The 25,853-nt window shown below is 42.0% G+C and overlaps 1 protein-coding gene across 1 annotated transcript; it reads left to right on the forward strand.

Moving 5' to 3' along the window:
* Positions 1–967: 967 nt before the first annotated feature.
* Positions 968–22,964, forward strand: LOC311011458 (glycine receptor subunit beta-like). Its single transcript, XM_084006402.1, has 11 exons — positions 968–1,109; positions 6,868–6,991; positions 7,455–7,561; positions 9,940–10,007; positions 10,368–10,594; positions 11,052–11,134; positions 15,056–15,193; positions 15,896–16,048; positions 18,283–18,431; positions 21,276–21,431; positions 21,900–22,964. The coding sequence occupies exons 1-11, from the start codon at positions 1,091–1,093 to the stop codon at positions 22,191–22,193; spliced, it is 1,518 nt and encodes a 505-aa protein (XP_083862528.1). The 5' UTR covers positions 968–1,090; the 3' UTR covers positions 22,194–22,964.
* Positions 22,965–25,853: the final 2,889 nt, after the last annotated feature.

A 25,853-nucleotide genomic window follows, 5' to 3' on the forward strand; every position in this document is an offset into this window, starting at 1 on the left:
ATTGTAATCTTTATTCTCAGTAACTAACCAACCATTTAGCTGTTAATGATATTTAAAGGACTTATTGTCTATCTGACGTTTGGTTACATGAATCTTGAAACACCACGCACACAGTGACCTAAATCTACACTAAATATATAGCTATACATTAATGGTGCAAACGGATTCCCTTTCTCGCCCATGAAAGACTTATCTCTTGACATGACTCTGTGTCTGAATCTCACTCAACCATAAAATGTGCAGGTTGTGTAACGAACTGGCAACCACTTGTTTTGAAGTAATGGATCGGTGGAGGGAGAGAGTGAGATCTAGTGGCTGACTGCTATCAATGATATTAAAAGCTCTTGATAATTTTATAAATGTTATAATATCTAATATTATTAAATATTACACTTTCAACTGTCAAAAGGTCTATTGACTATGTTGATATTGTGATAGATTGGTTGTTAAAGAGTCTCCCTCCAGCGTGTTCCCCATGTAATGTTATTTTACGACGTTAACGACGAGACAAATGTTCTTTTAATCCATAAAGTCATAAAGTCCCATGGTGGTCCACCAGAAGGGGCGGGACTTAGCCTCTCTACGGTGCTGATGTAAATGGCATACATGATGATGCTGTGATGACAACTCGTCTGTGGATATGGAGTAAAATACTTACAAGGTAAACGGTTGCTTCAGTTAATGTGTTCTGCTCAGTGACGTGTGCTACACTGACGCAACAGTTTGAAATAAATTCTATTTATTTCGCATTTCTCTCCTTGTGCAGTCTCTCAAACTGGGCATAATAACATTGAATCATTTTTGAGTTGCACCCTGAGGTGAACTGATGTGGTGAGGAAACGTCAGTACTTCTGTTAAGAGAAGGCGGAGAGAAGAGTCGATGACAGTACTGTGCTACTTTCCTGCAGGCAAGCACAGAGGAAGTTGGAGTGGGATGCGAGACGAGTGCAGATAAAGGAACACACACAGGACAGCACAGCAGAGAGAGAGAGAGAGAGGCAGAGAGAGGGAGAGAGAGAGAGAGAGAGAGAGAGAGGACACACAGTTAGGCTACAGCGTCTCACTGACCGACTCTAATGCAGCAGAACTGATGATTCAACACACAAGAGGTAAGAATCAAATAAATATGCAACGTCTCGTTCTGACTCTGACTGCTCTCTGCAGTTGCAGTCGTGGGGCACAGCTTGTGTGTGCGTGTGTGTGCAGGTGTGTGTGTGCATGCTAGAAAGAGAGCGATCCTGGTTGCCTCTCAGTGAAGGGCATCGCCTCTGGTTTTCCTGTCGGTGTGTTTGTGTCTGTGTGTGAAATCCGTCACCGCTGTATGACTTGTTAGTTTTGCTGCTCGCAGAGAGAGAACAGTGTGAGTGTGAGTGGGACCACAGCCGCTTCAGCTGTGTCATCGCATCTCCACAGTGTAGTCTAATGCCGCAGTCCAGCCCCCATCCCCCCTGTGTCCTCCCCCCTCGTCCTCTAACACAGCCCACACTCCATCGTCCCTCTGTGTCCCTCTCCCCATCCCATAGTTTCTCCCACTGGGATTCTGCAGGCAGGGCTAATGGGCTGTACCAATATCATGTGGAGCAGCATTACACCCCCGTCTAGGAGCGACATAAAAGTTAGCAAGGCTGTTTCCTCCACCGGTCCCCCAACCTCAGTCTCAATACTGAACTGCAGTTTAGCAACATGATTTATTGCTGCCACTAAGATAAACTGCAACAATATAACTCACACTGTAAGGAACCAATAATCAGAAGCAAGAACATCTGAAATTGGATAAAGGCAGGTTCGACATGTAGTTAATTTTGCTGAAATATTAGATTCAAAGGTTTTTATAGAGAACTTTATCCTAAATTTATATTTTGCATGTTGTTTTTAAATTCCCACTTCTCTTATTTAAAGTAATTTACCTGCCGTTGAAATGTATTTTTTAATGGCCAGTTTGTCATTTGTGTGATTTCCCTGTAAGTGTAATGCACTTTTTTTCTTGTTTTTTTGTTTTTAAAAATCACATTTAAAATTTAAATTAAAAATTAAAAGTAATGGTATCGTATCAAACTTTAGAAGTCTGGTATCACCCATCCCTGGATTCAGGCTTGAATGTGACGATCTTGTTTCTAAGATTTTCTAACATCCAGCCCAGCAGTCTTGATTCATGCCTAGAGGATGTGTTTCTGCGTTTGGATGTCCCGGTGGCTCATCCACAAGGTTACTGCTTTGATGGCGAAATAATACATCAGGACATAAAGAAATAAACTGAAAGTGACGTTCCCGAGTTCATCGTCATCGTCCGCTGTCGTAAGCACTCACTGGATCTTGGGTTTGCAAGAGGTCGAGAAAAAGCTGACGAGCTTTGTCACAGAAAAAACCCCCAGAACATTTCAATCTCCAGCAGTGATGATGACGTGTGCAAAAAATCCAGTAGAAGATCAGACGATCTTCCATGAAGTTAACAGACATTTCCTTCAATGGAAAATTCTGTAGATTTACAGTGATTACAGATTTACCTCCATCAAAAAATTAATTATACTAAAACATGTAAACAAAAACTGAATTGTTTCCAACTAAAACCATGCTGAACTCACGTTAACTCCATAATTATATCATTTTAATAAGCATTCTTTTTGTTATTATTACTACAGAAGTGTGAGGGAGGTTGTTTTCAGAGAATCAAATGTTTTGTTCATGATGGCCGCTGCCTCTGGCACCTTTTGTGCTCATGGAGGTGCTTGCTCCCACAATTCAATAAGTAATTAAAAATACGGGTGAAACTCCTGTGCAGAATTGCTACAGGAAATGACTCACACAGCTTTCTCAGAGTGTAGCTTGAACCAAGGCAAATTTCTATCTACTACAAACAAAAATACATTTACTGAATGTGACTCCTGCAGCAAAAACAGGAGAAAAGATCATAAAGGACAGTTCCCCCTGCAGCTTCGGTGCTATATTACCATAAAAGGTGCACGAAGTCTAACCCTCAGAAATGATCACAGGTTACAGGAACAAGGTTCTTAGGCCGATGACAGAATGACGATGCTGTCAAACTGCTGCTCCAGCACTGCTGGAGTTTCATTCAATCATTCAAGTCAGGAGGTGATTGATGGAGCAGTTAGCAGCACACAAGGCCAAACCCATCACTCCAGTCAGACAGAGGCACCGACATCAACAATAAAGACCATCACGAGTCCGAGCAACCGCTCTCACGCAAAACACAATCACATTTCAAAATAGGGCTTTATTGACCAAGTATGTGTACACATTTTTTATTTTCTCTCAATGTACCTAAACAGAAATAGAAATAACAGCTAAGGTAAAAGACAACCAAGCAGACAGATACAAGTAAAGTGTTGCACACTTCAATAAAGATGCAGTGGGGCTTCATTCAATTACTTTACTGGACAGTCTGAGAAAACACATTGCAATACAGTTATGCTTCTGTCAGATGCAGAATATACACTCACCGGCCACTTTATTAGGTACACCTTGCTAGTACCGGGTTGGACCCCCTTTTGCCTTCAGAACTGCCTTAATCCTTCGTGGCATAGATTCAACAAGGTACTGGAAACATTCCTCAGAGAGTTTGGTCCATATTGACATGATAGCATCACGCAGTTGCTGCAGATTTGTCGGCTGCACATCCATGATGCGAATCTCCCGTTCCACCACATCCCAAAGGTGCTCTATTGGATTGAGATTTGGTGACTGTGGAGGCCATTTGAGTACAGTGAACTCATTGTCATGTTCAAGAAACCAGTCTGAGATGATTTGCGCTTTATGACATGGCGCGTTATCCTGCTGGAAGTAGCATCAGAAGATGGGTACACTGTGGTCATAAAGGGATGGAAATGGTCAGCAACAATACTCAGGTAGGCTGTGGCGTGGACACGATGCTCAATTGGTACTAATGGGCCCAAAGTGTGCCAAGAAAATATCCCCCACACCATTACACCACCACCACCAGCCTGAACCGTTGATACAAGGCAGGATGGATCCATGCTTTCATGTTGTTGACGCCAAATTCTGACCCTACCATCCGAATGTCGCAGCAGAAATCGAGACTCATCAGACCAGGCAACGTTTTTCCAATCTTCTATTGTCCAATTTTGGTGAGCCTGTGCGAATTGTAGCCTCAGTTTCCTGTTCTTAGCTGACAGGAGTGGAGGAGTGGCACCCGGTGTGGTCTTCTGCTGCTGTAGCCCATCCGCCTCAAGGTTTGACGTGTTGTGCATTCAGAGATGCTCTTCTGCATACCTCGGTTGTGACGAGTGGTTATTTGAGTTACTGTTGCCTTTCTATCAGCTCGAACCAGTCTGGCCATTCTCCTCTGACCTCTGGCATCAACAAGGCATTTGCGCCCACAGAACTGCCGCTCACTGGATATTTTCTCTTTTTCGGACCATTCTCTGTAAACCCTAGAGATGGTTGTGCGTGAAAATCCCAGTAGATCAGCAGTTTCTGAAATAAGCAGATCAGCAGATCGTCTTGACCATGTCTACATGCCTACATGCATTGAGTTGCTGCCATGTGATTGGCTGATTAGAAATTTGCGTTAACGAGCAGTTGGACAGGTGTACCTAATAAAGTGGCCGGTGAGTTTATACTGTGTATACATTCAACCATTTTACTCTAACATATACAGACAAATATCACTGGCTTTTACATTGACACCATATCTATGGTTTGGTGTAAACATATAAAACACACAGTAAGTTCTCTATATATCCCAGTAACTTGGCCTAGCGACTAACGTGGCTCATCGTGTGCAGTTAGCTTAGCTTTAGCCTCGGCTTCAGAGTGAAGGGGATAACCGACAGAAAACATCATATAACAGTGCAGGAACATTCGGCCAACTTACTCGCCACCTCTATAACTGTGTGGTGTTACTCTTTTATGTCTCTTTTATCAGCTTTCTTTCTGCTTACCTGAGAAAACACATTGCAAAACAGTTATGCTTCTGTCCAGCCGGATGCAGAATACATCAGCTGTGTTTACCCTTGACAGGGTTGCTCATTTGGGGTGATACTCCCTCTAGTGGCGTAAAGACGCCACTACACCCCTGTATTGCCTGATGGAAGAACTAGAGCACAGTGATTCTTTTAGATAAAATAACAGAAAATATAAATATGAAATAACAAAAAAATATATGGGTGTCGATTTTATAACCATCTGAACTTATTGTCCTCACAAAAGTATAGACGGGAATGTCCTCTACGTAAGTGTAAGCTATTATATGGCTATTTAAAACATGTGACCCTGGCTCCTCTCCCACTCTACCATTGTCTCACATCAACCATCTTCATCAACCTTCATCCCTTGTGATCCAATAATAAACATTTCATATACAATGAAATATTTTTATTAAAGTGATGATTCGGAGTCAAATGCACCCTAGGTAATTTCCACCATGACATCCAGCCAAACACCCCCTCAGAAGCATTTTTTGCGATGGTCAGCATTGATCAAGATAGGGCGATCAGCCGAATGGCTTAGTACTAGCGCGATGGTGCATAGTGTATATCTCGTAAATTACCCCACTAATAATGCATGGAATGTTACCAAACGTCTGCAGTAGTACACATAGGGTCTGTACTCACAAAACCAGGCATTTGAAAGTTTGTAAGTACACCAGGAGTTTATTTAAAAGAACACTTGCCTGATAGCTTCTACTGCTAAAGCTACCGCTGTTGCGTAGACGGCACTTCCGTGTTTACCCAGCTTCTTCTTCTTCTCCGTTGGTGTTTAATGGCAGTCGGCAATTACCAAGCTGTTTCCGTGACGCGAGTTTCACACCAGAGTATGAAAAAGTTTCGCTGATTTTTTATAAATGCTTGTATTATCATGTCAACACTTGTCAACACGGAACTTGTCACGGAAACAGCTGGGTAAACGCCACAGAATTAAAGTCCCAGTCTCCTTTTCCACCGGTGTTTTCTCTTCCTTGGTTGTTTTGGTTTTTAACAAGGAATTGGAAGCTTGTTGCTACTTCCCTCCGCCTCACTCTGTGATAGTGGAACGACCTGAGGGGGGAGGGGCTCTGTGTGTGCATGAACACAGCCCTGCGTGCTGATTGGACAGGATGATCCGGGTTCTGTCGATCTTTGCAAAACAAACAACAGGCTCTACGTGCACGTAGAGGCAGGGTTTTTTTTTCTAAAACCGGATGATTTAAATGGCCTGTGGCCATGGTCATTTATATAGCACTTTTATCCAAAGCGCTTTACAGCAATGACTGACATTCACCCATTAATTCACACATTCACACACTGACGGTGGAGTCAACCACGCAGGGCGACAGCCAGCTCGTCAGGAGCAATTAGGGTGAGGTGTCTTGCTCAGGGACACCAGGCACTCAGCTAGGAGGAGCCGGGGATTGAACCCTGGCTGGCAATCTTGCGGTTGCCAGCCAACCCGCTCTACCTCCTGAGCTAACCCCCCCACGATGATTTATGTTGTTCTATCGGAGCCTAGTGTCGGCTTCAGTGAATATGATCAAACAAATGTTGCCGACTGGGACTTTAAATAAGAAACAACAATATGATACTTCTTCACTACGAGCAGTTACCCGGCAACCATTGGAGAGTTTGTAAGCATTAAAATGAATGAGATATAGCTTTAAAGATTCTGGCAGGTTGATTTCCAGTTGTTAAGCTAAGCTAAGTGGCTATCGGCAGTTCCATTTAAACTAAAAATAATATTAAAAACAAACTGAGCTTATAAAATTGGAGATCAGTGATTGGTCGCTGGCTTCACACATTCCCGGATCATTCACATGACGTTCATGTTTCCGTCTGGCCGAACCGTGATTGGTCGACTGAACATGCTGAAGGCTGTTGAGTTATGTGTTCAGGCCAGCATCCCACTCTGTTTTAGGTACCATGACTGCTGGATTGAGGCCGGGGTTCCTGCTTCTGTTGCTGCTGTGTTGTTGGCAACTGACCACAGGCAAAGAAGGAAAGTCCAAGGGAAAGAAAGGCAAGCAAGTCGTCTGTCCATCGTAAGTAAATGTAATTTACTCTCAACATTGTCCTCACAATTTGTCATCATCAACAGTACAATAAAGCTTATGAGCACCTCTGCCCAGATGGCCACTCCTTTTTGGAAAGGAGCGGACCATTTAGTCTCAGAGATTCGGAATCTGAAATCTCTTTAAGCTTTTTCTACCTTGAAATATTCCTAAAGAGAAAACTACTTCCACTCTTTGCTTCAAAAGGATGAATACTGGAGAAATGGGATCTTTATAACTTTTTTTAACAACTTTTCCTTTTATGTGGAATATGAACTCCACATGTGGCTTTTTTATTTGAACTGATTATAATGTAATGACCCAGTCCTCTGTTTTTATCTTCATAAAAAGAAAAACATGAAATGGAAGTATTTAAAAAACACTGAAATTGTTGAAAATATTCATGTTTTTGTTTCAGATTTGGATGTTAATTGTTTTCATTCCTATTTAACAGCCAGTTGTCCCCAGAAGATTTGGCCCAGGTCCCGCCTAACTCGACCTCCAACATCCTGAACCGTCTGATGGTCAGCTATGACCCAAGAATAAGGCCCAACTTTCAAGGTAATGCCTCAAACTCTACAGGTCAGTCATGAGAAACTGTTCTGTTTTAGAAAGATGGTGGCAACGCTGGACCAACTTGTATGTTTGTGGGTGCTCAGCCAGATCATAATTTATTATTACATTAAAGGATGGTCACAGTTTTTCAAATCCAGGCAACTATACGAGTGCAGTTCTTCAGAGTTGCAGCAGTTAACTGTTATAAAATCCCTTTTGGTTCAATTTGATGACATGGCATTATATATCACCCTGGCAGGCATCCGTGAGTCAGTTATTATATAAAGTCAGGTCTGTCTGACTCCCACTAGTGCTATCAGCAAAATTCCAAATTTTGTCCAAATGGAAACAACCAATAAGAGCCAAACTGCTCGTGGAGCCGCCCCCCTCCCAGGCAAGGTTCCTCTGGGTGACTCAAGCTGGGTCCCAATCCAGCATCTGTAACATTCCCAGGCTGCGTTCGGGGACTGAATGCGTCACATGGGCTGTGACAAGGCTGTTGTTTCAAAGACTCATTCAAATCCAGCCAAGAAATGTGGCCTTCTTCTACTGATCCAGAGGCTCTGACTGAAGGATCCTTCATGATCCCAAGATTCATTGTGCTTTTTGTCACAATTTTGTCACACAGCTGTACAGAAAAGGCATAAAAAAATGAAAACATTAAATTAATTTGGAGCTATTTAGATTTTAGATTGTATTTTACTATATAATGTTATTTAAACAGTTCTCACTATGGTTAATTGACCTGTATTTATTTATTAGTGCTCTTCTAGCTTCTCATGGCCCTTTAACACACATCCACAACCTTCCGAGGGTATCTGCCCAGGGACACTTCAGCATGCGAATTGGAGGAGCCGGGATTCAAACCACCAAGCTCCCAATTGGAGGATAACTTGCTCTACCTCTGAGCCAAAGCAGCCCCAAAATAAACGTGCAATAACATTAAATAGCTTCCGTCTTCCAGCAGGCCATATCCGGCCCAGGAGCAACAAATAAATCTGATATACTGCATATAAAGTGTGTATGTATGTAAAAGATACTAATGAGTGAGTCATCCCGCTTCCTTCAAAATCTCTGAGAGCTTCGCATACACAGTACCAATCAGGAAAAGATCACGATTTTCCTCCACGGAAGCATAAAAAGGCATCTGAACTGAATGCTGAAGTCCAGTTTTCTGAGCAACATATTCCAACAGACGAAGGACCTGCAGGGCAGAGACAGAACTGCTGTTGACCTTCTGGGAACAGCATCAAGTCAGACCGGATCTTTTCACGACTCACTTGAGCACCAGCAGGACGCTGCCTGTTCACAGCTAACGTAGATGAGTTGCATCACCAGCACAGATCGCCAGGTTTAAAGAGAACTTTGCTGGTCGATTGGAAGGATTTACTCTAGCTACATATTCTAAAAATATAGTAACTACTTACTTTATAAACTTTGTCAAATGTTGTCGGCTAGTGACACTGTAAGACGGAGGAGGTATACCTTTACTTTGTCTCTCAAAAGAGGATTTGCTCGTAACCACATTAAACAATTCTGCAGTGTAATATTAGTCAGTGTCCTCTGATTGATTTCTTTTTCATATTCATTGGCTGTTTGATAATGAACCTGGTGAAAAGTTTTACCAGATAAAGAGCAAACTGCAACTGGTGTTGATGCTCCGACCTGATTGTTGTACACAAAAAGCAAATATCATTCTGAGTTGAAAAACAAGGGAGCAGGAGAAACGATGCTCAGCAGGAGAGCAAACAGGACGAGAAGAGAAAGAACATGAGGAGTGTGTGTGGTTGATTTGCTCTGTAAAGCTTCAAGCTACAACCAGATGTCCTTCACCTCTCTCTCTCTCTCTCTCTCTCTCTCTCTCTCTCTCTCTCTCTGATTCAAGGATCATCTGGTTATTTTAAGTCGAGTTTGACCCTCCTTCCAGTGAGCAAGCACATTTAGTGGTGGCTTGCTGTGATTGTGTGCGTTTGCTCTCGATCCCGAGTAGGAGATGCGTTTAATGACCTCCAGGAAAACGGCCCTGCATGACGAACCAAACTGTGTTATTGTGGTGAACTGAACGGCTCAACAGGAAGTGTCAAGCAGTGAATGAGAGAGAGCTGCTTTTTGGGTTCAGCTGTCACTTTTTTAGTAACTTCAGTGCAACATTTTGTCTTCCGGCTGTTCACTGACTTCTCGTCAATGACCTTTGACCTCGTCCCACTCGGTGCTGCGAGCGAGGTCGGTCTGGTGTGTACAGACAGACAGCTGTAGAGAGTCTATCTGTGTCCCCCATGGGACCTTAAAATGGTACAAATATGTACACTAGTTATTGGCGAGAGTCAAACAATGTGTGTGTGTGTGTGTATGTGTGTGTGTGTGTGTGTGTGTCTTTGTTTCAGGTATCCCAGTCGAGTCCCGGGTGAACATCTTCATTAACAGCTTTGGGTCCATCCAGGAAACCACTATGGTAATAATAATAATAATAATAATAATAATAATAATAATAATAATAATAATAATAATAATAATAATAATAATACAGTTATATAGTGCTATAAAGTGCTTTTCCAGATGCTCAAAGACAATTTACAAAAGCAACTAAATGGTGACACAGCAGATTCCACAAACATACTTACTGTTATTTCTTCCAACTTTCATAAAGTTGGAATAATTTCCAAATGTCTTGTCTTTTATAACACCAAATAAATGTTATGCATGAATTAATTTCACCAGGGTAATTGGGACACATCATGTAATCATGCATTTATATATATACAGTATATATATATATATGATAGTGATCAATGCAGCGACTGTCTCCCTGCAGGACTACAGAGTGAACATATTCCTTCGTCAGAGATGGAACGATCCTCGTCTACGACTTCCCACCGACTTTAAGAGCGATGCTCTCACTATCGACCCCAACATGTTCCAGTGTTTGTGGAAACCAGACCTGTTCTTTGCCAATGAGAAAAACGCAAACTTCCATGATGTCACGCAGGACAACATTCTGCTCTTCATCTTCAGGAACGGAGACGTCTTAATCAGTATGAGGTACTCACACACTCAGTGTGGCTTACAAGGAACATTTACACTCAATTCATCATTTCAAGAATTATAGTGCATGTATAATAAGTAGAAGCGCTTTTTTCACAAAATGTTTTTGTTTTATCTTTGGATCTCCCTGAAAACCCTGGTGATTCCAAACTGCAAGATTTTAATCAAAGCAAAGCCTTTAAAATGAAATAACTGGTATCCTCTACTGTGCCTCTAATGTTTTTTGTGCTGATGAAAAAGAAAGAAACTAGAAACTGCATATATGAAATTCAGCCTCTGCATTGAATCCTGCTGGTCGCTCGGGAGCAACTTGGGGTTCGGTGTCTTGCTCAAGGACACTTGGACACACAGAGCCGGGGATCAAACTACCAACCTTGTGATAAAAGGACAACCCGCTCTACCAACTGAGCCGCTGCCGTCCACTGATGAACTCTCTGCTTGTTTCTTCTCGCAGGCTGTCGGTGACGCTGTCTTGTCCCTTAGATCTCACACTCTTCCCCATGGACACACAGCTGTGTAAGATGCAGCTGGAGAGCTGTGAGTACACACACACACACACACACACACACACACACACGCTATAACAGAATCCTGGCAGGTCTCCAAGTCTCTCTAGCGTTCCCTGTCAGACAGAAACAGAACGTTTCACACTAAATCGCAGCACCTCAGTGTTTCTCTGTGACGGGATTTTGTTCCTTCATCTGAAAAAAACAGGACAGTATGCAGCCATTACAGTCATCGCTTATTTCACAAACTTTGTGCCTCGAATGAATGCAAAGCTCGATCAAAGATCTTTGCAAAGCTCAAAGCAGCGGTCTCCAGCTCTCCAGAGCCCACATTTATAACAATAACTGCAAATATTGTCAGACTCATGCCGGGTTCACGCGTGCGCAGAAGGCCAGGATTTCCAATGAAGCGCTCCCTGCGTGCTTTCAGTGCCCATGTAAACTAATAGAATGCTGCTGGACGACCTGGCCACATGTAGGTGCATGCCGGATCGTCAGAGATGGAACGATCCTCATCTACGACTTCCCACCGACTTTAAGAGCGATGCTCTCACTATCGACCCCAACATGTTCCAGTGTTTGTGGAAACCAGACCTGTTCTTTGCCAATGAGAAAAACGCAAACTTCCATGATGTCACGCAGGACAACATTCTGCTCTTCATCTTCAGGAACGGAGGCGTCTTTGTGCCCCGTACCAACAGCACAGGAGGATGCCAGTCATCCCACCATGCTGGGTGAATAGTCATCAGCCAACGCGGCGGCTACAGTTGCTGTCTCTCTTAACCTCATACTCATTAATAGTTGTGATCCAGTACATAATTATTTAATTGGACAATAAGGTCATAAAGAGCCTGATGACAGTGAACCTCTGGTTCAGTTCGCCAGCTATCAAGATGAGAGGACACATCTCTCGAAAGCAAACTGCTAACAAAACTTGTCGCCTCTTTTGGGCTCCAACATCGTAACATCCAGATCTCTCTCAGTAAATCTGGATACATCACTTCAAGCCGCTCAAACCCCCAACAGGCATTACCATGAAGAGATTGTGGAGTGAGCAGAACATTCTCCTCTCCAATCAGAATCGCCTTCGGTTTTGCTTTTTCAGACTCTTCTTTATCTTCTGACAATACTGTCATGCCTGTTTTCATGTGTAGCAAATGGGCTACAACTGCATTTCCGTGTGTCACACAATGCTAATGAATGAATGTTGTGTCCTTGAAAATTCAGCTTTTCACCCTCAAATGCTTTTACAGTTTCATCCATCATCTACAAATTTACGCAAACGCAGGTGAATAAAGGGATGCAATGTGTTCGACCCAGCAATGCACATGAGACGAGCAGCCTCCACACTGAGTTTCCTCTCCCTCCCCGTGCTTCCTTCATGGAGCTCTTCTCATGCAGAGCAAAGCAACAACGAGTGGTGAAGACTGACAATAAAACAAACGGCTTACATTCAGACAGCTAAATGCCTTAATCCCCGTCGAGACGCTGTCAAGGTGTTTAGGTCGATTTAACTTCTCTTCACCTTCCAGGAATGCTAAACCTAGGGCTGGGTGATTTAATTGATTAATTAGCATTTGTACTTTCCTGCGGTTTGTGAAATGGCTGAACCGCAAAATCGCGATTAAAAAACAGTTCTAGACTTTTTTTGCTTTAAGGGACTCCGTAGCCGACTCTCTCACTTTCCAGAAAGCGTGCAAAAGTCATCTATATACGATCACGTTCACCGTCCCGACAGACGGACCATAAAAATGTCCACAAACTCTACGTCCTTTTACCAACTAACGAGAAGACTTCCAAAAGTTTGCGATCTCCGTTTACTGCTCCTTGGTGCTATCCTATCTCTCCTCCCACTCCACCTCCTTAAGCCCCGCCCCTCCCAGAATCTGTCACAACAGGTGACACTGACAGATACATGCAGTGATCACATGACACAAACAAGAATAAAGGCACACTCTCTATTTTTCCACAGTTTACCTTACCGTTACAAACATTCACAATAATTTACTCATTTATGATTAATTTGTCTTAATCTCTGAGTTAACCATTTTGACTCTTTATTAAACAAAATTACTTTTAGTTTAGTTATCTTACAGATTTATTACTGCACTTATTTAGGAACAAATTTATTTGAATCCCTGCTTTTATTATTATTGTATTTCATTTTACAATTTCTTTCAGGGATGGTCAACAAGAGACATGTTTTTCTATTTGATTTTTAAAAAAAAAATCTCTGCCCAATAATGACAGCCAAGTGGTGCTGTTTTTTGTGAACTGATTTGTTCACATAGGCCTAGACTACTTGGTAATCTCATTTATTTTTATTGTGTTAATTAAGAAAATATGTATTTAAATTATGCCTCGCTCTTTTTAGTTTGTTGAGAGAAAAACAGAAAAAATAGAGGTTTAAATTAGTTTGAAAAATTCAAGATTTTATTTTTAGGCCAAATCGCCCAGCCCTAGGTTTTTCCTGCCAGCATGTTTCTGACCAGTCTCCCTCCAACCACTGTCCTCTCTTCACCTGCGTGGCAGCAGCAGTTTCAACAAACACATCCCGACCCAGGTGACGGTCCACCAAACTGCCCATTTGTACCTGATTCAGCCTGATCTCATGTTCTCCAGTGAGGGCACACCTCCTGTTTGGTCTGCCATCCAGGGATGACATAACCTGTCTCTCCTCAAAAGGCATTTCCAGGCCACTATGGAGGCAGATACCCGGGCCTTTGTATCAGCCTCCCAGTCCTCCCATCATCCACCTGTCCGTCTGTTACACCCTCTCTTTGTTCAAAGGTGCTCCTGGTGCCCGTTCGTCTTCATCACCTTCATTACAAGGTTCTCTACGGCAATTCACTTTGTAGCGCTTCCCAAAGTCCCAATAGCGGGACAAACTAGTGGCTGGACAGATATCAATCAAATGTGTTACTTGGTGACATCATCACTTTACAGCAGAAAAGACTTTTGAATGAGTTCAGCAGAGTTTCAGAGTTCCTTTGGACATGGACCGTCGACTTTCACATGAACACATAACACACTGAAGGAAAGGGAAGAGGCAGGAAAGCATAATACGTCCTCTTTAATGTCTGTTTCCAGCCGACAGCTCAGCTCACCTGATCTCCGAATTCCGATTCAAACCTTTGTCTGAGTCCTGCTCTTCGGGTATTAAGTCCACTCGCTGCCACACGAATCCTGTCAAACCCCGGATACACAACGTAGCTCGACTGTATGTAAAGATGAACTTGTTGTGAAGTGAATGCAATGAGGGAGTCTGACATCTAATGGCTGAATATAATCAGTGCAATCAGGAGCACCTTCAACATACAATGACAAAGAATCTCATCTGTTTGCATCAGCATTTAATACATTACTGGTAGTTTCATCCCATAAAATCAAAACAATCTGAATAACTGCTGAGTTATAGAGTGATAATTCCTCATGTGTTGGTTGGTATAACCCCCCCCCCCGCCTGCTAATACAAAGATATTGATTAGTGCAGCTTTAATGCCTATCATTCACACTTAGGACATTATGGATCCTGTTGATTAGTGGCAGAGGGTTTAAGTTGCATCATTACAAGGGATCGGACAGTGTTGAGACCAGAGCTGAAATCAATGAGGAACAGTGTGGCACTGTTGCTGAGTATGTCTCAAACCTCTTTCCTCTTAAAATAGACATATTGTGAGATCTTTCTTTAAAACTGAACTTGACATCTATGAGAAAAAACAAATGAATGAGACTACATAATCTTGTTTTAAAATACAAACCCTAAAGAAAAGTGGTTTTCCTCTTCTGACATTTAATTATTTTCATTATCACAATCTAATTTTTATCATTCAAAACAACATCAGTAGCAAATTTGAACACTATGCCTCATGTATATTGTATATAGTATGATATTCTATAAAAAAGAAAGGAAATGATGCTGACCATTTATTCATTTCCATCTGTGTTGTAGTTGGCTACACCACCAGTGATCTTGTGTTCATGTGGCAGTCTGACCCAGTTCAGATGGATGAGATTGCTCTCCCTCAGTTTGACATCAAACAAGAGGACATCAAATACGGGAACTGCACAAAGTACTACCAAGGAACAGGTTTGTATTTATTAATTAAGTAATTATAAAAACACAACCAATTAAGTGACGAGCACCAGAAAGCAAAATCTGCTTACATTATATTTGATGTTTTATAGTTAAAAATATTATTATGAGTATCATGATTGAACTTTGGATGTAGTATTAAAGCTGCATGCAAAACAGTCACCCCTTTATGGATGTATTCACTGTGCTGCATTTAAAAAAATAGTCCCGATAGTTGCTGACTCGTTGAATAGTAGAGGAGACATATGAGGTCATTCTTGTGGCTCAGGCTCTATCTAGGTTAGGTTTTGGCTAATCCACCAAAGACTCTACCTCAAGGTGTGTTCACACCAAACACAAAGCACATCTTTTACCTCCATGAAGACGACAACAATGTTTCATCCATCCATTTGATGTGACTGATTTGGCAAAGGACACAAAATTACCCAAAGTTGTTGTCAGGACAACAAGTTGTAAAGGATAAGGTGATATTGGATTTCTACAGCAATAGATTAGATTTGTTAATACAACAAATCCCATAAAAAGACCAACCCATCGGCCAATTAATTTCAACCGAACCAAATCAAAACCAGGTTCTGTGTGTGTGGTTGTACACGGATCAGCAGAGAAAGAGCTTTTTTTGTGAAAGTCAAAACAAAGTTAGCGAAACCCATCCAAAACGGTTGTTTGCATTACTCCTTCTATGTCTGTTTCCAGGATACTACACCTGCGTTGAAGTGATTTTTACGTTGCGTCGGCAGGTTGGTTTCTACTTGATGGGTGTTTATGCTCCAACTCTGTTGATTGTCGTTTTGTCCTGGTTATCATTCTGGATCAACCCAGATGCCTCGGCTGCAAGGGTGCCTTTGGGTGAGTACCACAAATATACATTTTCCATGCTGTATTTAAACACAGCCGTTACCCTTAACAGGATAAGCGGTTGACCTGATTGATTGGTTGATTTGAACACAGTTACAGTTTCAGTTTTTGAAATAGTCACATTGAAATCTACTGATTTGCATACTTGGACGCCAATTTTCCTTTTTTCCCGCATCGTGTCGTTCATGCCTGCATCACGTTGTTCTGATCCCAGTTTGTATCCATTTAGCTCGCTGGATACAGACGGCAACCTCCGCTCCTGAAAAGTGAAGCCAAGGCTGAAGTGCCTTTAACTTGCATTCTCTTTCCTGTCCATCAGGGTTTGATATAACTCTCTGGGCTGAAAATGAAGCTAAATTATGAAGCAAAAGTCAATACCATCCATGATGATGTCATAGGACATGTGAAAATATGCCTGGTTAGGCATTTTACAGTTATGGAACTGTTTGAAACGGCTCCTATAGCTTTCAACAGATCCAACTCTGATTTGGTCAGCAGAATCTCAAGACCTTCATAATGACAGATTAGCAGCTTTTGGGTTTTTGTGGCAATTCACGTGTTGTGCCATGACACAGGAAGCCGTTGTAACTTGACTTTACATTGTCCTTTCCAGAGTCCAGGCCTGAAGACATCTGCATGCCCATATTGAGGTATATTCAGCACCACCAACTGGCAACAGGAAGTCAGCCTCATGCAACAAAGATCATCCAGTTTACATGAAATTGAAGTGATGATATGATATACAGTAACATGATGTCTAATAAGTGTGTGTGTGCCACATAGTAGACACCACAGGGAATGGTACAAAATATGCTATACATCATCCCAGTGCCACGCAGCTAGCTCTTGCGTGTCCGATGGTTGCTGAAATGCACGGATAGATTAACCGAGACCCGGTACCCACGACCCACATGAAGAGAATTTGGATCAGGGGTTGGAGGGGGGGAACAGGGTTGGAATTCAACCCACCCGGTGATCAAACATTGAGAGAAGTTTGCATTTCAGGGAGCAACAACACCAACGACATCCACATGATGGCAGTCTATAGGCATAATGAAAATGAATAATATGCGTGGCACACCAAACACCGTGATGAAACTGTGGATGTCTCCCTCTATTCCGTTCCAGTATGAATGTTTTTATGCCCAGGAGGTGGATCTCTGTTTCTTCCAGGGCTGGGAGACTAAACGTGGTGGTGGAGGTGTGCCAAGTCCAATATAAAATTGATATCTGGTGCCAACATGAGCCCTTTTCAGCAGCAGCTGCATCACTGATGGATGTGACTTATTTTGCTGTTAAACTGACTATCACTTGACCATCAGTTCAAGTGATGCTGCCCACACTACTCACATATAACCTTCTGCTGCTGCAGTCTTTATGTTAATTTTGGCAAGTGTGTTTTGTTTTGCACAACCAGGCTCGGAGCCAAAGACAAATTTCCCTGTGGGACAATAAAGTATATCTTAATGAGACAGGAGACCAACATGTTAGATTACTGCTTCTCCTCCTGTTGTGGGAGACCAGCTTTACCCTCATCCACCCAGTCCTCATCAGCCTACTCGTAAATATAAGCATGCACAATCTTCTCAGGATGAATCACAATCCAGAGTTGAACCCGGCAGTGAAGGGAGCTGCTCCTTTGTCCATCAAAGCCACGACCACATCCTGCATTAGAGGCTGACTCCGCCCCTTACAGTGTCCTCCATTGGATCTTATTTAAGAGAAAATAAGTAATGGAATAATCTTTTGTTCCCATTTTAATTGTCATGAATTACACTTCAGATGTTTCTCAAGCTTCAATATAATGTTTCAAGTCTAGAAAGTCTCTAGAATGTTTCTGGTAGGTTTGTTGTAGTATCATTTAGTTTGGTGTGTAACAGCTCATCTGTCATACGTCACCATGTTTGTATCACCGCTGACTACTCTACGTATTCTCAATTGCCTCTAGACATAATTGAATATTGTTGAATATTAAACCCATCATTGATTTTCTCAATCCTGCCCTTATCAAGTATCCTGTTGTGCTTTTCGTCCATTAATCCATCCTTTGACCAAACCGTCTTCCAAACCCTTCCTTTATCATGTCATCCCACAATCTGGTTGATGGTAAACACATGTTGAAATCATTCCACTGAACACCTCGTTGTCTTCCATTTCCTGTAAGTAAATTTACTTTGACACAAATGTCTCGTAACATTAATGTGTGAACATCTGTGTGTTTCTAGGTATTTTGTCAGTCCTGTCTCTGTCCAGTGAAAGTATGCTCTTGGCGTCAGAGCTACCAAAGGTTTCCTACGTAAAAGCCATTGATATCTGGCTCATTGCCTGTCTACTTTTTGGGTTTTCGTCATTGGTGGAGTACGCTGTGGTGCAGGTCAGTTCTCACACACAAACACACACATAAGTACGACCGTCATATACAGTACATCTCCATGCCTGTCCCAGTGATGGGAATGGAGATGTTAGCCCCTCCCTGAGAAGAGAGTCTGGGATTATGGAAGAAGTCATTTAGGCGGTCTAAACGGGGTGTTATTAGATCAGTTTCAAACAAATAACTGGTTTGAATAGTGCTACTTGAATGAGTTGGGACGAGAACACAAGAAACACAGTCAATGCATTTGAATAGCGAAGTGACAATTTGTTGGCAGTGATGGTGGCAGGCTAAGGGACGATGCAAAGGTTAAAGTAAAAAAAAAACATTCTAGTGAACAGAAAGGAGTGAAAAATCTTTGTAAGAACTTTTCTGTAATATTGACGTTAAAGGGATTTCAATTTCAAATCCTGTTTCTTCCATATCCAGATGTAGGAATACATTTGATGTACTGTGTAAAGTGTTTGCATTCATAGTAATCATCAAATAACATTTAAATTAGAGGGCAAATAAAATCAAGACCACAACAACAACAAAGCCTTGTGGCTCGAGGAATCTTGCAGCTTCAACATTATGTGTTTGTGCCGAACACAGCGTGTCAATGCACAGAACCTTAACCATGGTTTCCTTTCATCATTGGTGGCAACACATATTAAGTCTGAGGGTCTGAGGGTCCTCTCCTGTTAAATTTTGAGCATCCAACACATAATTTCCTGAATTCTGGTAATTGTAATGCATTTGTTTGAAGTAAAATGTCTTTATTTATTTTAATTATTATTAGAGCTGATATGCACTGCCACGAATAATCAAGTTCATGTCCTTTCATTCAGTGTTTTTGTGTTTTCTGTTTTATTTAGTTAATTACATCCTCTTTTCAAATGTTCCACTTCTTGTGTCTGTGTGTTTACCGCCAGTCTATTGGCTGTGGTCGAATAGTCTTTTTTGCTTAGGAAGGTTCCTAACTGAAAAAATGACCCGGAAGTAAACAAGTGGCCGCCATGATAAGAGCCGTTCAGATTTTCTAAATTTGAAGAAAAGGAGCTTAAACTTACTGGAAACTCTCCTCACTCCAAGTTTCGGTGGTCTCTCCAGGAGGAGCAGGCTTCCCAGAAGCTCCATACAAGCTTTACTACCCCCGTTCTCACACTACCTGACCCCCAGTTGCCGTTTGTGGTGGAGGTTAACGCTTCAGACATTGGCATGAGGGTCATCCAACATTATGTTATCAACTGGATTCATGATCTTGGACACAGGAATCACACATCACGTCACTTATCATTATTGATATATTTATTAGTTTATCACATTAATGTTGCAGCTGATGCATAAGATGACTTCCTGTGGTGAGCTGTTGGCTCTATGAATGTGACTATGGTTCAATACGAGCATGCAGATGTCTTCAGGCCTGGAGTCAAAGCCACCATGTGAAATACGAGGCAGATTGGCATCAGCAACCCTCCCGGTGTCGTCCTGGCTGTCAGCCTGCCAGAATTGTTCTTGGTCATGTTGTGACAATAAGTTACTTTGGGTTTAATGCACCTAATGTTATTTTATCTTGGGATTGTCCTGATCAAATTTAAACTTGATCTGTTGCAGACTGTCCTCCTCGAGAAAACGACCACATAGGTCGTGTGTCAAGCACCGAATTACGACCATATGTTACGTTTCAAAATAGCGCGCCCTCTAGCGGTCAAGTAAATATCGACACTCCGGTGTCTCAGACGATCGCCCCCCCCCACACGTCGACCTAAACCTACCCCGATTCCACGACATCTTCAATCAAACATTGAGCTTGTTCTGACCCTTTTTCGTACCGCGATTTTATCACGCGAGATTACGCGCGAGGTTTTGACTGGTCCGGATGTGCATTGTATAATATGTAATGAGGCGCGCGTTGATTCGCCGCAGGAAGGACAGAGCCGGGGGGGCTTGCCTGCATGCAGACTCCAAAACATAAACAGCCCCCTGTCATGGCGCACACACTAAATGACGAACCTTACGGAATTCAGGCATTTATGTACGAACCAGAGTCGGAACCCGAACCGGAGAGTGAAGAGCCAGAGACGGTTGAAGAGACACGTTTACAGCAGGACGTCAGGTAGCGGACGGGGGGGGGTTGGGTGGTGAAAGAGGGGTGGGCTTATGCAAGTAGCCTCCACGGTGACGTCACCGTAGGCGCAGAATCAAAATCTCGTGCTTTAGGAATGCACACCCTTGTGTGCTATTCCTGTTCGGAAAAAGAGCAGAAGCGAAAAAACGGCGCCACTTTCAAACTCCAGCCTTTCAGGCAAGTTTCAACTGAGGTCAAACACAGATATGCATGTTTTAACAAGAGAAATTGCGATTTCCTGGTGATGACTCCTTTAACCACTACTATCGTTGCGGAAGAATCTCCGCAATACGCTCCCAGAGGTCGTATTCGAGTGCATGGACCAACGACAACTGTGGTCGTATGAGTTGGAGGACTTGTTGGTTGAAATCGTAGGAGGAGTTTGTTAAAGTTCAGTGCCTGCAAAAGGCTAAAAATATGCTGAAATGGAACATTCAATCAAAAATGTCTGACTATCTGTTTGGTTTTACTGAGAGGCTTTCTTTGTCTCCAAATGATAAATCTGCCAACGTTCACATACAGTGAAAGTGAAAAGCCACTGAGAAGTTTAATTTGATCAACTTTGCTTCAAGCTCAAGATTTAGCCCCAGCCCAGCATGAGAACCATAAAATATTAAATGTGTACTCCACAAATTTCCAAGCATATTAAGCCCCTCAAAAAGGTTAGCGATTTGCAAAAAAAAAAAAGTTTGCATAAAATGTTATCAATATCTCTCTCTCTCTTTGTTTCCCTCTAGGTGATACTGAACAGTCCCAGACTAATTGAGGAGGAAAAAGCCAAAATGGCCACGAAGGAAAAAGCTTTGCAAGAGAAAGAAGGAAAGAAGCCTTCAAATAAAACGAACACAGTGAACGGGACCGGTGGAACACCCATACATGTCAACACACTGCAGGTAAACACAACCTGGCCAAATGGACCAGCAGCATACACACATTTATGATCTTGTTCAGTTTTTGTAATTAGCATCACATGTATCTTCGATGATGATGGCATTATTATCAAAATAAATGAAATAATAGAATTGTTAATGACTGTCATCTTCTTTCTAAGCTGTTGTGAGTTCAGAAAATAAAAGCCTAAGTTTTCCTTAATGAAAAGCAATGATTTACAACTCGATATCCAAGAGGCTGTCTGCTGAGTGCTTTGTGTCGTGGCAGAAACAAAGACATCACATAAGCTGGCAAATGTACAATCATTGATGTATAATAAAAAGAATTATGGCCCCAGCACGCTGCCCTGGGGAACTGCAGACTAAAAAACTGTCAGACAAATTTATACCCTTTGAAGACTCTTTCTTTAGAGAGCGAATGCCATGAGTGATGATATCAAATGACTTTATTCAATCTCTTCCTTTTGCCAGGTGGTTGAAACTCGCTGTAAGAAAGTTTGCACTTCCAAGTCGGACCTTCGCTCCAATGACTTCAGCATCGTGGGATCTTTACCTCGAGACTTTGAACTTTCAAACTTTGACTGTTACGGTAAACCAGTTGAAGTGTCAGGGACCCACAAGTCCCAGAACAAAGCCAACAAGAAACCGCCACCACCTAAGCCTGTCATACCCACTGCTGCCAAACGCGTTGACCTCTATGCAAGAGCCCTCTTCCCCTTCTCCTTCCTCTTCTTCAATGTCGTCTACTGGTCTGTGTATCTGTGAGGGGGAGACGACAGCATGGTGAAACTAAAGTGTTTCTCAACATACGGATGCTAAAAATACATCAAACTTACAAATGATTATATCGAACATCTATTATTTCAGAGCCATGTTTGCAGAGCTGCAGAGATTTCCCTGTGAGTAACTGTAAATCACCACTAAACCTTGAGTCCCCTTTGAACCCAGGCATTACATAGACATGCATGTGTGTCTCTGTCTGATACAGCACAATGTGTTCAATGTAAACTTAACCCTGCTGTGGTGATACCAATACGCTATGCATTAGAAATACATGCTTTTTACTGGGGGTAAGGTTACTCATGATACTTGATGTACAAAGTATAGTACTCCAAAATGCCCAATACTATCGAATACATGTAATACATCAGAAAATAAATGTAAGAATAAACAGAAAAATTCATAAAAACATTGTAAAACAACAAAGTAAAACAATTCAATAAATCATCACAAACATAAAACAGCTGCTATTTCATCATCACCCATTTGGAGTTTCCTTTTATTTTCAGTGTAATAATTCTCATTTTTAAAGATTATTGGTGCCACCATGACATATGCCCATATTATGGTATTACAAGTTAGTTATTATATTATATGACATATTATTATGAATGTGTATAACAAGGTAAAGATTTCTTCTACAACTGAAAAATGTAGTTTGCTGTAATAATGACAGAAATGATGTTGTATGTGATCATAAAGTGGAATGGATCTTGTATAAAGGAGAGAAATGTCCCGTTAAATTTAGCAGTTTTGTTTTTTGCAATGCTCCTGTACAAAATAATGCATTCCTTTATACTTTTTTATTTCATTGTGTGTTTACACCAATGTCAGGACTCATCGGCTATTGATGTGACGACGGATAAGACTGTGGGGTTCTGGTGTTTTCCAGCAGATTACTTTCCGATTAGCATCTTGAGATGCAAGACTGTAGTTGGAGGTGAGAGACGTGTACAACCTAGGCGAAAAGTGAAAAGTGAAGCCAACTCTCAAGTGCCTTAAACTCGCATTCTCTCTACTGGCCATCAGGGGGCGACTCCTCTGGTTGCAAAATGAGGTCTGATTGCTTGGAATGAGAAAATGACCCTACTTCTCCCTTGATTTATTATCTCAGTAAAAATTGTAAACATGAGTTTATGGACTCAATCGCTAGTGTCAAGTCTTCTTCAATACAGCTTGATGTTCATTTAGTAAATGATGGTCCATTTACAGTCAAACAGACCAGAAAGCAGGGGAGGATTTAGGGCAGGGCTACCTGCTGATTGACAGGTCATTATGTGATGCATACAATCAGCTACTAAGATGACTTTACCGCTTAGCTGTAAAGTTGACCTTGAATTATGAAGCTAACCTTGTTAGCAGGTTGTGTTCATCAGATCCACCTGTCGCTCCTCCACAGTCTAAATACGGTCACTTCTGTTAACTGGTTGCAAAAATTCCAAGATGGCAACGTCCACTTCTTATTTAGCATCTATGGTACCATCAGATTGTTTCACAAATAGCCAGTTTACAAGCTAACTTTAAACCAGTAAAAAGTTATATCATATTTAGACAGCAGCCAGTGTGTTCAGAGATTGCATTTTGGTCAATGGATTCATTCTTTGCTCTCTGTTTACCTGCATTCATAGATAGATAGATGGTGCTGATGCTAATCTAAGGCACAAAAGTGGAGTGATATCCCTCCTCTGAGCAAAGGCCGGGTCCTTGAGAAAGCTTTCCATTATTAAGTCAGGGTCAATTTCCATCATTGAGATAATCAAAAGCATTGTGATGAGTGACTTGAAATAGTAGTGTGTTGAAAAGAAGTAATAAAAAGTCATGGTATAGTCTGTTGAAGAAAGCAAAAAAAAAAAAAAAGTAAATGTACACTAATATTGAAAAATGGGGCTGGTGTAGTGGGTACATGTCACCCTGTGATAGACTGTACCTGTCTGTCTCTACATGTTGATAGACTGGTTACATGTCTGTCTCTTCATGTCGGCCCTGTGATAGACTGTACCTGTCTGTCTCTACATGTTGATAGACTGGTTACATGTCTGTCTCTACATGTCGGCCCTGTGATAGACTGGTTACCTGTCTGTCTCTACATGTCTCCCTGTTATAGACTGGTTACCTGTCTGTCTCTACATGTCAGCCCTGTGATAGACTGGTTACCTGTCTGTCTCTACATGTCCCCCTGTGATAGACTGGTTACCTGTCTGTCTCTACATGTCAGCCCTGTGATAGACTGGTTACCTGTCTGTCTCTACATGTCAGCCCTGTGATAGACTGTACCTGTCTGTCTCTACATGTTGATAGACTGGTTACCTGTCTGTCTCTACATGTTGGCCCTGTGATAGACTGGTTACCTGTCTGTCTCTACAAATCTCCCTGTGATATACTGGTTACCCGTCTGTCTCTACATGTCAGCCCTGTGATAGACTGGTTACCTGTCTGTCTCTACATGCCAGCCCTGTGATAGACTGGTTACCTGTCTGTCTCTGTCGGCCCTGTGATAGACTGATTACCTGTCTGTCTCTACATGCCGGCCCTGTGATAGACTGGTTATCTGTCTGTCTCTACATGTCTCCCTGTGATATACTGGTTACCCGTCTGTCTCTACATGTCAGCCCTGTGATAGACTGGTTACCTGTCTGTCTCTACATGTCTCCCTGTGATAGACTGGTTACCTGTCTGTCTCTACATGTCACCCTGTGATAGACTGTACCTGTCTGTCTCTACATGTTGATAGACTGGTTACATGTCTGTCTCTACATGTCAGCCCTGTGATAGACTGTACCTGTCTGTCTCTACATGTTGATAGACTGGTTACCTGTCTGTCTCTACATGTTGGCCCTGTGATAGACTGGTTACCTGTCTGTCTCTACATGTCTCCCTGTGATAGACTGGTTACCTGTCTGTCTCTACATGTCAGCCCTGTGATAGACTGGTTACCTGTCTGTCTCTACATGTCACCCTGTGATAGACTGGTTACCTGTCTGTCTCTACATGTCAGCCCTGTGATAGACTGGTTACCTGTCTGTCTCTACATGTCAGCCCTGTGATAGACTGTACCTGTCTGTCTCTACATGTTGATAGACTGGTTACCTGTCTGTCTCTACATGTTGGCCCTGTGATAGACTGGTTACCTGTCTGTCTCTACATGTCTCCCTGTGATATACTGGTTACCCGTCTGTCTCTACATGTCAGCCCTGTGATAGACTGGTTACCTGTCTGTCTCTACATGCCAGCCCTGTGATAGACTGGTTACCTGTCTGTCTCTGTCGGCCCTGTGATAGACTGGTTACCTGTCTGTCTCTACATGCCGGCCCTGTGATAGACTGGTTATCTGTCTGTCTCTACATGTCAGCCCTGTGATAGACTGGTTACCTGTCTGTCTCTTACATGTCAGTCCTGTGATAGACTGGCGTCCTGTCCAGGTGAACCATACAATTTCATAGTATGTCATATTCTAGTATATTGAAGTAAGCCAAAAAAAGTAATTGTATAGTATTTTGAAATAACTCATAAGTTATATTATAGTATGTTGAAAAAAAGTAATACAAAGTAATAATATAGCCTGGTTGAAGAAAGCCATGAAAAGTCACAGTATATGCTGAAAAATGTCATATTATAGTATGTTGAACACAGCCATAAAAATTCATA

This window comes from Eutrigla gurnardus, assembly GCF_963514095.1.
Source record: "Eutrigla gurnardus genome assembly, chromosome: 3".
Classification (NCBI taxonomy): Eukaryota; Metazoa; Chordata; class Actinopteri; order Perciformes; family Triglidae; genus Eutrigla; species Eutrigla gurnardus.